The 11,964-nt window shown below is 38.1% G+C and overlaps 1 protein-coding gene across 1 annotated transcript in view; it reads left to right on the forward strand.

The window, feature by feature from the left end:
• The window catches only part of PPP1R3A (protein phosphatase 1 regulatory subunit 3A), a 48,747-nt gene extending 37,421 nt beyond the window's left edge, over positions 1 to 11,326 (forward strand). The window contains exons 2-4 of the mRNA XM_006015968.2: positions 1,287 to 1,345; positions 1,453 to 1,589; positions 3,799 to 11,326. Coding sequence (XP_006016030.1) covers positions 1,287 to 1,345; positions 1,453 to 1,589; positions 3,799 to 6,516 — 2,914 coding nt within the window. The 3' untranslated portion in view covers positions 6,517 to 11,326. The remainder of the gene's footprint in view (positions 1 to 1,286; positions 1,346 to 1,452; positions 1,590 to 3,798) is intronic.
• The last annotated feature ends 638 nt before the right edge of the window (positions 11,327 to 11,964 follow it).

Consider the following 11,964-nt stretch of genomic DNA (forward strand, 5'->3'; position numbering starts at 1 on the left):
AACCAAAATGTTTCCCTGCCTATCCAGGGGGTTGGACTCGATGTTAGGGTCGGAAGGGACCTCAATAGATCATCTATGAATCTATGAATATATTGTAAGGGGCTGGAAGGGACCTTGGAAGATTATTTGGTCCAGCCCCCTGCACAAGCAGGAAAGACAACTGGGGTCAGGTGATCCCAGCAATGTCCAGTCTCCTCTTGAAGATTTCCAGGGTAGGTGATTGCACCACCTCTGGAGGAAGCTTATTCCACAGTCTGGACACCCTAGTTGTGAAGTAGTTTTTCCTAATGTTGAGCCTGAAACGGTCTTCCAGGAGTTTGTGACCATTACTCCTAGTTTTCCCCAAAGGTGCCCTGGTGAACAGTTGTTCACTGAGCCCTTGATGTACACCTCTGATGTAGCGTTAAGCTACATTAGTAGTTGAAAACTGGAAAGCAGTTTAATCTAGTACCACTAGTAGTCTGGCAGATCACAAAGTTTTTAAGACCAACACAAATGTTTTCTCTTCATGGGGTTGGAGTCCTTGATTGATATAAAATATATTTTTATGTTTTTAAAAATCATTACTATTTTATTTACCAAGGGTAAATTTTGATCAGGACCTGAACATTAGTTCCATCTAAACCTCCACCTCCAACTAAGGTGTGGAGGTTTATAGGTGTGAAAGACACCCAGTGCCCTTCCTTAGGTAGTCACATGGCAGGTTTAGGTCTCTTATCTTTAAGGATCCTGTTCCATTTGAAATCAATGAATTTCAATCAATTCAATGAAAAATTCCATTGATTGAATGGCAGCAGGATTAGATCCTAAGGTACAGGAACAGCTTAGTCTTAGGTACTTCAGTGCAGCAAGATTTCTTTGTTTATTGCAGTTTACAGACATGTCTTATGCTGTCTGCTTACCTGCAAATATTTTAACAGTAAAAACAACTTCAACAGATTTACAGCCAAAACCCTGGTGAACCCCAAATGATACTCCCTTATTTTTCACCCATCTAATCATCCTTATGCAGTTTTCCCAGCAAATGCCTGAGAGCACATCAACTTCACAGTATGATATGAAAGTCAACACATTATTTAATACTTCTTTCCTTAACCAAGAGTTAATGCTACATCATTAACAATATTTTATACAATTGTTATCTATAGAGTTATGTTTCTTCAGAATTGCAAAAAACATGAAATATTTTGCATAATTACTTTAGCTATTTTTAGGTTTGGATGTAAAAAGATTTGGAACAATAATTGTTGCAGAATAACACATGATGTTTCTTTTTCATTTAACAGCAAAGAAGAAATATTGGCAACATCTGATGATGACATATGGAATAATTCAAGGACTTCAGGTACAACACCCAATTTAATTAGTTCTTCCTTACTGCACATGTTAATTAAAAATAGATAATGAAATAAACAATCCAAGTATTCAAATATATTTGTGTTAACTCTTCAGGTGCAAATATCCCAGAAATTGTTTATTCGCAAGAGGAGGACAAAGACATAGAACCAATTAACAAAAATGTAAAAGATACAAGTGTGAAATACGATGAAGGTGATAATGAAGATAATGAAAAAGAATTAGAGTTGCTGGTAAGTGTTACAATTACGTCTTCCATACTAGATCATATAAATCCATTTATGCTTCAAAGCCAGTGAAATGTCCCCTTTTAAACTGAGCTGGCTGATGTACTAATTTACAAATGTAAAACCTTGTTCTGAATTTTCATTGCATCTCCATCTGAATCAACAACAGAAGGTACTTTGATTTTAGTATACTGCATTAATTTCTTGTGGTCTCAAATTAATGACATCTCTCTCCTACTTCTTTAGCAGGGTCTGTCTTTAAATTACAGTTTGGAAGAATTAGAAGAGTAACATTTGAAAGATCTCTCTTCCTAGTGTCTGCTGAAGAGTATATACTTAACATAAACATTTTATATTTGGTAAAATTCCTATATTAATGGTGTTGCTAGGATCTTGCATTTCTTACAGGTTAACAATGTAACCCACCACATAAACAAAATGCCAATTTCCATAATTTTAATAGGACAAATTATATCATTATCACAGTAGACTTTTCTATATCTGTATTTAGTATTAATTTGTTATAATACATTTCACACTCAATGAACACTTAAATTACTTTTTTTTCCTTTGGTTTGGCTTGCATTTTTCAGCATGGAGAAAGAAATGGCAATAAATGAGACATATACATCAATTTATTATTCTTGGTGCTGGTTCTGAGCTTATATCATTTGGTTACATAGATTCATAATCATAGATTATAATGGCTATCACCTGTGAAAGTGTGAATGCTGAATCAGACAAGAAAGGAAGATGAGTGCCCCTCTGTCTTTTTGATAAGGAAAAAGAGAATGACTTCCTCACACTTAAATATGAAATTTTCTTAGCTCTAAGTTGCAGAAAATTCAAAGTTGTCACCTATAGTGGGACCTCTCACCACCTGAAAGTCAACATCTCCATATTTTTTAAAGATTGAACATGCATTTTAAAAGGGCCATAAAAATCACATACTTTTCTCAATTTGCCCTGCTACAATGAGCTGGATCAAATATAACGATCTGTTTATAAATTACAGGGATTGCCCGTACAATAAATGAATGGGGGGAGATGTAATTTAGATGTTAATTTGCACTCTGCACTCTTTAATGAATTAAACAATGAAGGTTTATAATAGATGGAAATACAACCAAATCTTTGAAACCCACAGGCATTGGCTCACAAGACAGCTGTGCAGTTGACAAGTAACATGAGCCTTATGTGAGAAGAAGGGGAAATCGTAAGATTTGCATATAATTATTGAGATCATGCAAATGTCAGTTATGAGGAGGGAAAAAAAACACAGGCATCTCACTGTTAAATCCTGACAGTTGGCATCACCGAAGAGCTCAAATACATTTGAGCACCAGTTGGCAGAGGGTCATTAAAACAGAATTTGCAGAGACATTAGCTCCCTCACTTTTCTTTGAGTGACGTTTTACTATTAATAGTTTGCAGAGGCTTTGCAGAAAACATATTAATAAGAGAAACTGTAATGGGGTATCTACAGCAAGTGTAAATGTAAAAAGGGGTGCCCAAGAAACTATCCTCTAATTGATCAGCGTGGAGCTATCATTGTGAGTATCCTAAAGTGAGAAGAGAGTGCAATGACAAGCAGGCATAGTTGAATAATACAATATGATATTTGGGAGCTTGGAAGGAGAGTGATTAGTTTCTAGCCTTTTACTTCACTAATCTCATTTCCAACTTATGCCTTACTATATTGTCTAAAAACATTCTGGTTTGAAGGCTGCAAAAGGTCCCAAAGAGAAATGAAGCAAAGATAATCCTTACAGTATTTGTCTGTGTGCAAATGTGTCTTTGTTTTACTGGACAATATCGTATGTTACCAGGCTTTGATATAGTGTATCAATTCTCTCACTTACAAAAACCCCAAAAAACTAGAACTGAATGTGCAGTGAATGAATTAACCTCCCATTTAGAGCATGGTCTCTTTAGATTTCATTTGTATAAAATGCACTTGCAGCTTACTGAACTCATGAATAAAAAGAGAGTTCTTAATTCTGTTTTATTTCATGCTCCTTTCAGCGTCACTATAAAGCTCATTACATATGTTAAAAAATACATACAATGCAAATTTTGCAAACGGTTCAGAACATGTTTCCATCAAAGCTTTGTTACTGAAAACAAAACTTTCCATAACGACATCCTGCCTTATTCATTTAGCATATTTTTATAAAGCTTTTTTTGATCATTTTTTTCTATTCTATTGTTTCAGCTAAATCAGCACTTCACAGGAGCTAGAATTACTTCTTCCAGAGATGAAAGGAATTTATACACAACAGAGCCAGTTAATTTTCCAAATGAAGCCCAAGGACTGGAGAATAAGCTAACCCTTATTGAAACCAGCACCGACTTGCTTAGGCAGCCTGTGCCTATCAGTTCCTCCTCAGAAAATATTTTACAAGAGTTAGAAGAATTACATGATAACAAAAAGTATTCTATAGGATATAATTATAGTCAGCCATCAGCACAGGAACTTACTGCAGGCTCTGTAAACATTAGTGAGCAGGCTTTGGAATGCACTGATACCGCCACCCTTTTATCGCAGGAATATTTGCCTGGAACAAAGCAAAATGAGACTATCGGTACTCCTGATATTGTATCAAGCAGACAAGAAATGAGCTATGTGGATGTTTCAAAAGGTGAAACAGATAGCGCCTCAGGAAGTAAGATGACGGAGAGATTATTCATCAGTGAAGATGATGCTTATATCTATAAAGAGACCTATGAAACGAGAACAGAAGCAACTTCTGCAGAGCATGATAAACCAATGCAATTAAGTGCAGGTGCAACAGAAACACTGGATGACAATGCTAATCCAGCTGTAGATCAACACATGGTACAGATGTCTTCCCAAACTCTAGATTCATTGTTTGCAGACACTGATAAAAGTGAAGGAAAAGTCAATATGACTGAAAGCAAAGACCAGGTGCATGTAAGAACAGATTTATATGCTGACATTTTTGCACATTCTGAAACACAAGCCACAGAGTTGCTATCAACTTTGGACAACAAACATGAAGACAATCCTTCAAAAGCGGATGACCGGATTTGTTCCCATATAGCTGATAAAAGGAAGGCTGCAGGCTCTTGTGAAGTCACAGAGCTTACATGGGCAAGAGACAGAGGACACTCAGGCAACAAAAGCAGAAGAAAAGAAATCTCAAGCTACGTGGAAGAAAATCAAAGGGAGGAGGGATATAGTGAATTAAGTGATGACTTCAGGAGAATAGACAGTGGTTATCCAGATGCCACTCAGTGTAGAGTGACTATTATTCCCACAAGTGCTATGTCATTAAACCCAGATGATGTGTCCAATACAAGGGAAAATGGTCATAAAGTTGTTGATGAAAGACTGTATAGTCAATGTTATTTTCCAACAAATAGCAATGTTTTGGAGACAGATCCCTGTCAACCTAAATCTGTGAGTATCCTTTCAGAGGATAAGAACAGAGTGCTACCTGAAAATCAAAGTGGAAGTGTTTCAGAAAGGCAACTGGTAGAAAGAGAGTGTGATGCAAATAGATCAGAACATATTAAAGAACAAAGAGATGGTAAAGTTACGTGGGGAATGTGGGATAATTCTGGGTGTGCAAATGTTACTCCCAGAGAAGAATTGTTTACCTGCCATGAGACGGTGGGATTTGAAAAGTCTTCTGTATCTGAGCATGATATTACACGGGAAGCAGAAGCAAGTACAGCTTTTATAATTAAAACAACATCAGAAAGTGCTCCAGAAAAAATGTCTGCTAGTGAAAAAGCAGTAATTGCTAAGCTACCTCAAGAGACTGCACTAAGTGACAGGCCCACAGAGGAAAAGGAAACAGCGTTTGATACACATGAAGGGAGAAATGATGGTTCACATTATACTCTTTGTCAACGCAACACAGTGGGTGTATTATATGACACTGAATTTGAAAAGAAATCAGTTTTAGATATTTATAATGCACGCGAACATGAAACACTGCAAGGAGAAGCGATGTCTGTATGCAATATCAGAGAAAGACTTGCCAAAGCAGAACATGACATTGGAAATATTCCACCTGCAGAGAAAACATTATGGGCTTCTGCTACAGAAGAAGAGAGTTTGGAACAGGATTTACATTCAGAAGAGTCATCTAAATCCCCCATAAATCCCCAGCTGTCTTTGTACAGTAAGGAGATTGAAGAGCTTCAAAAGGAGGAAAGCATTTTTGAAACACATTCCCATTTGGGTGCTAAAAATGAAACCGAAATGCCACCTTCTGATACAAATATCATATCTAGTTACCGTTACAAAAACTCTTCAGTGACATCTTCTGAAGAGTCTATTAAGATAATTGCTGCTGAAGCAGAAAATACAGGGCATCCAAATACAGACTCTGCATTCAAACCACTTCCCAATGTTTCTGCTGAATCAGGATATGATTTCAATCCCACAAGTGAAATGACACATATTAATAAAACTCTCTCTCCTGAAGTTGAACACAAAGAAGCTCTTCAGAGTTCAGATCTGTTGACTTCTAGCAATGGAAGAGAAAAGAATATAAGCCAGTGTTTCCATCAAACAGAGTTCAGACAAGATAAGTCATTAGGGCCGATGATTTTAATTAGTGAGCCTATTGAAGAAGTTGAAGAGAGAGCCTCTCAATCTGAAGGTTTAATAACTGAGGGAAAAATATTAAACTGGCGTGATGGCTCCCAGCATGGAAGGCAGCTCGTTTCTGATTCTGCTGATATTTCTGACCAGAAAAATGAAGCACATAGTTTATCTAGTGAGTCTCTAGTTCTAAAGCGTATCAGTCACAGAATCTTCTTTTTTCTTTTCTTTGTTGTATTTGTTGTAACGCTCTGTCATTATGATTTAACGGTTTGTTTTGCACTCTATCTGTTTTCCTTGTACTGGCTATACTGGGCTGGAGGAAGACGCAAGGAGTCTGTAAAGAAGGAGTAACATCAAGGTTCATTGTCTAAAATTGTCTCCTGTACTTAAAATTTAAGGTTAATACTCCTCAGCCCCTCAAAAGCATTTTAACTGTTAGATGGGAATATTCAATGTCAAAACCACAGCAAGTTTCTTCTTGAAGCACCTTTTAAAAAAACAATGCATATGAAGTTCATGCCTTCGTATAAGTAATTATTCTATATAGGACCATTATATTTGGATCATTAATGCCTATATGAATATGAGATCTGAAGCACATCACGTTAAAATTAAGTACAGCTGCTGCTTCTTACCAGGCTATGAAGATGCAATGCTTCATATCTCTTCAACACTTAAAAACACCATTTTGTTCCATTTTTTTTTTGTAGTAAAGCTTACATTTTTTTCTGAACATTTTTCTAAGGTTTTGTATAGTAGTTAACACAGAGAATGGCATTATGGTATTTGAATACTGACACTGCAACTGATAATCTATTTTGAGAGATGAAAACTGTTTGTAGACTAAATAGTTCTTTCAAATTTTTATTTCATTGTTTTGAGGTAGTGCAATAATAATCATCATTATTGACAAATGTCAAGCTTTGACTCCAGTAACATTTTGTAACTTTGGCAGGCTAGTTGACCTGCTTCCATACCACAAGGTGTAAGAGACTGAAGGATACACCTGTGAGCCCATTATCACTCACTTCCACAAACGTTCATAGGTGGGTTGTTTTCAAGTGATGTTTATATATTTGCAAATGATGACTAGAGAATTTCATTGGATTTCAGATATTCATATCTACAAAGCACGGAATAAAAAAGGATTTGAATGCTTTGATTGTGTTCAGAACTGGCTACACTGCCTTTTTTATATAAGGGTTTTTAACTAGGTTTTATTATTCAACAGCAGAAAAGCCTAAAAGGAAAACATGGGGCATGATCCCAGCATTCAATAAGTTGGTTTTGTGCTGCAGATTAGCCCCGAGTCTACCCTGATGAGACAGATGGGAGAATTCCACTATAAGGGGCATGCTGTGGAGTTCACTGGCTCTAAGCCACTCTTGTCCAGTTTAGCAGCAATCCACCAGTATGTCACAAAAAGAAAGGAGCATCTGGAGCACGCTGCACTCTTACAATTTGGACCCCAGAAAAGTTCAGTGAAAAGGGGACACTGCAGCCAAGCATAATGTAACATCCCCCCTGAGACTACACTATGTTACTGGAGTCCCAGAGACTGAGAAAGGAGAAGAGTGGCTCTGAGCACTCCTCTGTCTTTCACCTCTGCACAGCTGAGGACAGGGCCGTGGTGAAATTATATAGTGGCTGTAAAAGATATAGGTGCAATATATGAATAAGCTAGATAATCAAAATGACATGACCATTATTTGCTTAGCACTGAAGCAGATTTAGCAGGTGGCTAAAGACTGTTTACATAATTCAGGATGTTGAAAGACCCTGCTACAGGAGTGACCCTAACACTCCTGTTCTCCAAAAGGGCAAAAATGCAGCATCATGTAAACGATGCATTCTGTGGGGTGGAGATATACGTGAAAACCTATTTCTGGCTAGATGCATGGACTGTTTTGGACAGTAATCTGAGTTGGTGATATTAGTGGTATCTAGAGTGATATCCACTTTGTGTGGCTGGTATCCACTTTGTGTGGCTGGCAGAAAAAGGTTGTCACACTTGCCCAGAATCTCAATGGTATTTAGGTGATCAAATCCCATTGAAATAATTGGAATAAATCCAATAAAGGATTTAGTTGCCTAACTCATATTTTGTGATGTAAAAACCCCTCTGAGCTGCCACCTACCCCTGAAGTCACCTAAAATCCATAGACATCGTACTCTCTGACCCTAAAATTTCCCAGGTACTCAGAGCTGTACCTCTTTGCCTAACCAGAATTGCATCAGTCTGCAGAATTCATGTCTAGTTCATGTGTAAACCCCACTGGGATCCAGAAAGTAGGCATTCACCCACTTAAGTAACTGAGGGGCCCAATATCATATGTGTTCTCAGAGTACAGGTAATACACATATGTTAGGATTGTGCTTCTCACAAATATGGACATGGCTGTCTTCTAGTAAGAAGTCAGGTGTGGTAGCAATGGTGCTTTTCACATTTTATATAAAATTCTAGTGGGAGATTTAGGTTATAAGTCCTCCACAGCCTAAGAGGGTTCAAATTCATATCTTTCATCTGGACAAATGAGAAAGGAGAATACCTAACTTACTAGGTAGAGGCCAGGCTGGGACAGGGACACTCTCAGTTCTTCCTGTGGAAGACATGCCACTGTGCAGCAATAAAAAGGCAAGATTCACTGGGTTATAGACAGCATTGTTTTCTAGTCTAGTGGTTAGGGCAGTTACCTGAGAGGAAACTATTTCTTTATCACCTGCCTATTTAATTTGAAATACAGAGACAGTCTTTAAATTAGGGACCAGATCTAGGTCTTCCCCATCAAAGTGAGTACATGAGCCACTAGGCTACAGAGCCATGCCCCCACTTGTACTCTCTTTCTGCCCAGTTAATCAAGCACTCTGTTGCCCACATTTCCAACAGGTGCAATAGCCGGGTATTCTTTTCAGAATAACCTGTAGTCTGTTGGCTAGGGAACTCTTCTGGGAGGCTGGAGATGTGTGCTTGAATCTTCTCAGGCTGAGTAGAGAAGTGAATCCATATCTACCACTCCTGGAGCTGTGTAGTAAGGAGTAGGCTATTGTGTAAAAAGTGACCTCTCCCCTCACCCTGTGTCCTTAAGGAAAAAGGAGGGAATCCCAATTAGTTCTTTAAAAAATGGCTGTAGCTAACAACCTTCAAGAGAGGGTCCAGAGCTATAGATCTTACGTAGCCAGTGGGGCCTCCTTGCAACTCTCAGTTGGATGCTTAACTCTTGAAGAAGGGTGGTATTTCTAATACAGCCCTGCGCTTAGCCTTATACCTTTTGTGGCTTCCATCTCACAGTACTGGCAGCTTTGGATACGCTTCTGAGACAAATCCCATGTGTTGGATATGGAGCAAGTGCCTAATCCAGGATTCTGGTTTCCAGACAGCAAGAGCCTAACACAGGCACAGTATAAAATTGACTGCTGCCCCTCAATTTTAGGTCCCCATAGCCCCCTTTTTGGATCTAGCCCTAAGCACCTAAACACCTTTGAGTGTCTGGGCCACAGTCCATATTGAAAATATACAGATGGATTCCAGCCATAAGGGAATGAGGCTAGCTTGGTTAAGGTGATTACAGAGTATTGAGGGCCTGTCAGGGTGTGCACTCTGGAGAAGCTTTTGCTCATTGGTTTGACCTAGCAGTCAGGACATCCTGGAACAATGGGGAAACATTGGTGTGGTAAGCACCTTGTGTTTAATTTAGTGACTGCATGTGGTTTCTTTCATTTATTTTAACTCAAATTCTTTGTTTAGTTGTTCTACACTCAGTCTTAGGTCATCTGGCTGATGATGGTGAGAAAAGGGAAAGGAGGAGAATGGTGGGCCTGTGCTTAAGTGAGGAAGAAAGCACAGGGACTACATCCCTAGATCAGGATTTGAGGAACGGCCAGATAAAATTATGGAGAGAAGAGGTATTTGCAGAAAAGAACAGATAAGATGAATAAATATGTGTGGACTTGAGCTGAACAGATGTGATCTACTTTGTATGGATATTCACTCAAAAGAAAAAAGTATACTACAAATTTGTATGTTATCATATATCTTAAACAATTAACTGGAGATCAACTAAATTATATTTTAATTTTTCTGTCTATTTCTATTATAAATACATACAGTAAGCTAACTCTAAATGGCTTTATTCCTGAATCCAATGGGTTAAGAATTTCTAAATCTGCCATTTTACCATGTACAAACATTCTGAGTTGGAATTTAGGATAAATATTTGAATGCTAGAATAAGCATAGTTTCATCTAAATACAAGTGGAATGCTGTTAGCATTTCTCATATTTGAACTGGGATTTCTGCATTCTATATTTAAGATGTTTAGTCAGGAGATCATATCTTATGATTGCAAAACATAAGTCTAGATTGATCTGTGAGCACAGCTGCTGAACTGTTACTTATGCACTTAAAACAACAAAGCAACTCATTTTGTCTTTTGTATTAAACATTTGATAAGAGATCCTTTAAAAATCCTCTTATCTTTATTTGTAGTATAAAAACAGTGCCCTTATAATATCGGAAAAACATTCAACTTTATGTTTCTACTTATTTCAATGAAGAAATCATTTTTGGCTATAAAATGTTGCTTTTCCCCAGTGATTCACTTTTAATTTGTCCAATACTTCTGATAGCTTGCTTCTTGTTAGCCAGTAATGGTTACATCTCCCAACAAAGCAAAATAGATGGTATGGTTTTTTATAGGTGAGTCTATGATTATGAGAGGCCCAACACCAATCTAATATAGGGATTAAGCTATATTTTATCATGAAAGTCTTTCCTTACTCTATCAGGAATACAAGGTAGGGTATACCCCCTGGCTGCTGCCTAAGCTATACATGTAATGGATAAATATGTCTTTTTATTGCAGCATTTCTATACTGCTGGAACTAAAATTCTGGAAAAAAAAATCAAGGGAGGTTTGTATCAGGGCACTTGGTTGTTAGGAGATAATGAGGCTAAACCTTACCAGTAATGTCAAAAATGCATTGTGTGGTTGATTGCTGGTTGCCATCAGGGAACTTCTGGCTCTGCAGTATATAGATTGCAGACAGCAGAGGGACATGGCACAGACCAGTGACTGCAGGCTTCTGAGGAGCTATTTTTGTTCATCACAATAGAGGTGACTGCACATGCACACCTCCTGCTGCAGCCTTTGCTTTCACAGACCCAGCAATATGCACAGAGTTTCTGTGTGGGTGGGAGGGATGGGGAGTTTCTGAGTATGGCTGCAAGGAGACGGTGTTGGGGCTAGATTCACTAAAGGAGTCAGAAAAGTCAATGAATGGCCTTGTTGACAATGCTTGCCACATGTAATGTTCAGGCACCTAGCTAGCTGTTTGGAAACCACAACTCTTTAGTTAGGCACCTAACCTCTATATACATTGTGCAAAGAGTATAAGGCACCTCTGAAAGGGATTCACAACAGTCAGCAGGAGAAGTGGGGATCTGCCCCAGGTAGTCAATGGGAAATACAGAGGTAGGTTTAAATCCTGTCCCTCTCAAGTGCAAGATTTAAGAGATGTCTAACTCTAGTTTGCAAGGAGGCACTGATGTCAGACTGTGATTTATATCCTAGAACGTATCCTGGAATTAAGCTTGCAAATCATTCCTTTTGAAAACAGAGCAGGGGTCACACATTTCCTATAAAGCATGACTGACAGATGGTTGTGCTTCCACTTTCTATACAATAGCTTTGTGACTAAAGCATGTCAGTTGTCTTTTGTGCACCTCAGTATGTGGTTTTAAGGTTAGTGGTAGATTTCCTGAGTTGGAAGGTTATGTTTGTGGGAGAGGTAGAATAGGAA

Source organism: Alligator sinensis, unplaced genomic scaffold (genome assembly GCF_000455745.1).
Source record: "Alligator sinensis unplaced genomic scaffold, ASM45574v1 scaffold297_1, whole genome shotgun sequence".
NCBI lineage: Eukaryota > Metazoa > Chordata > Crocodylia > Alligatoridae > Alligator > Alligator sinensis.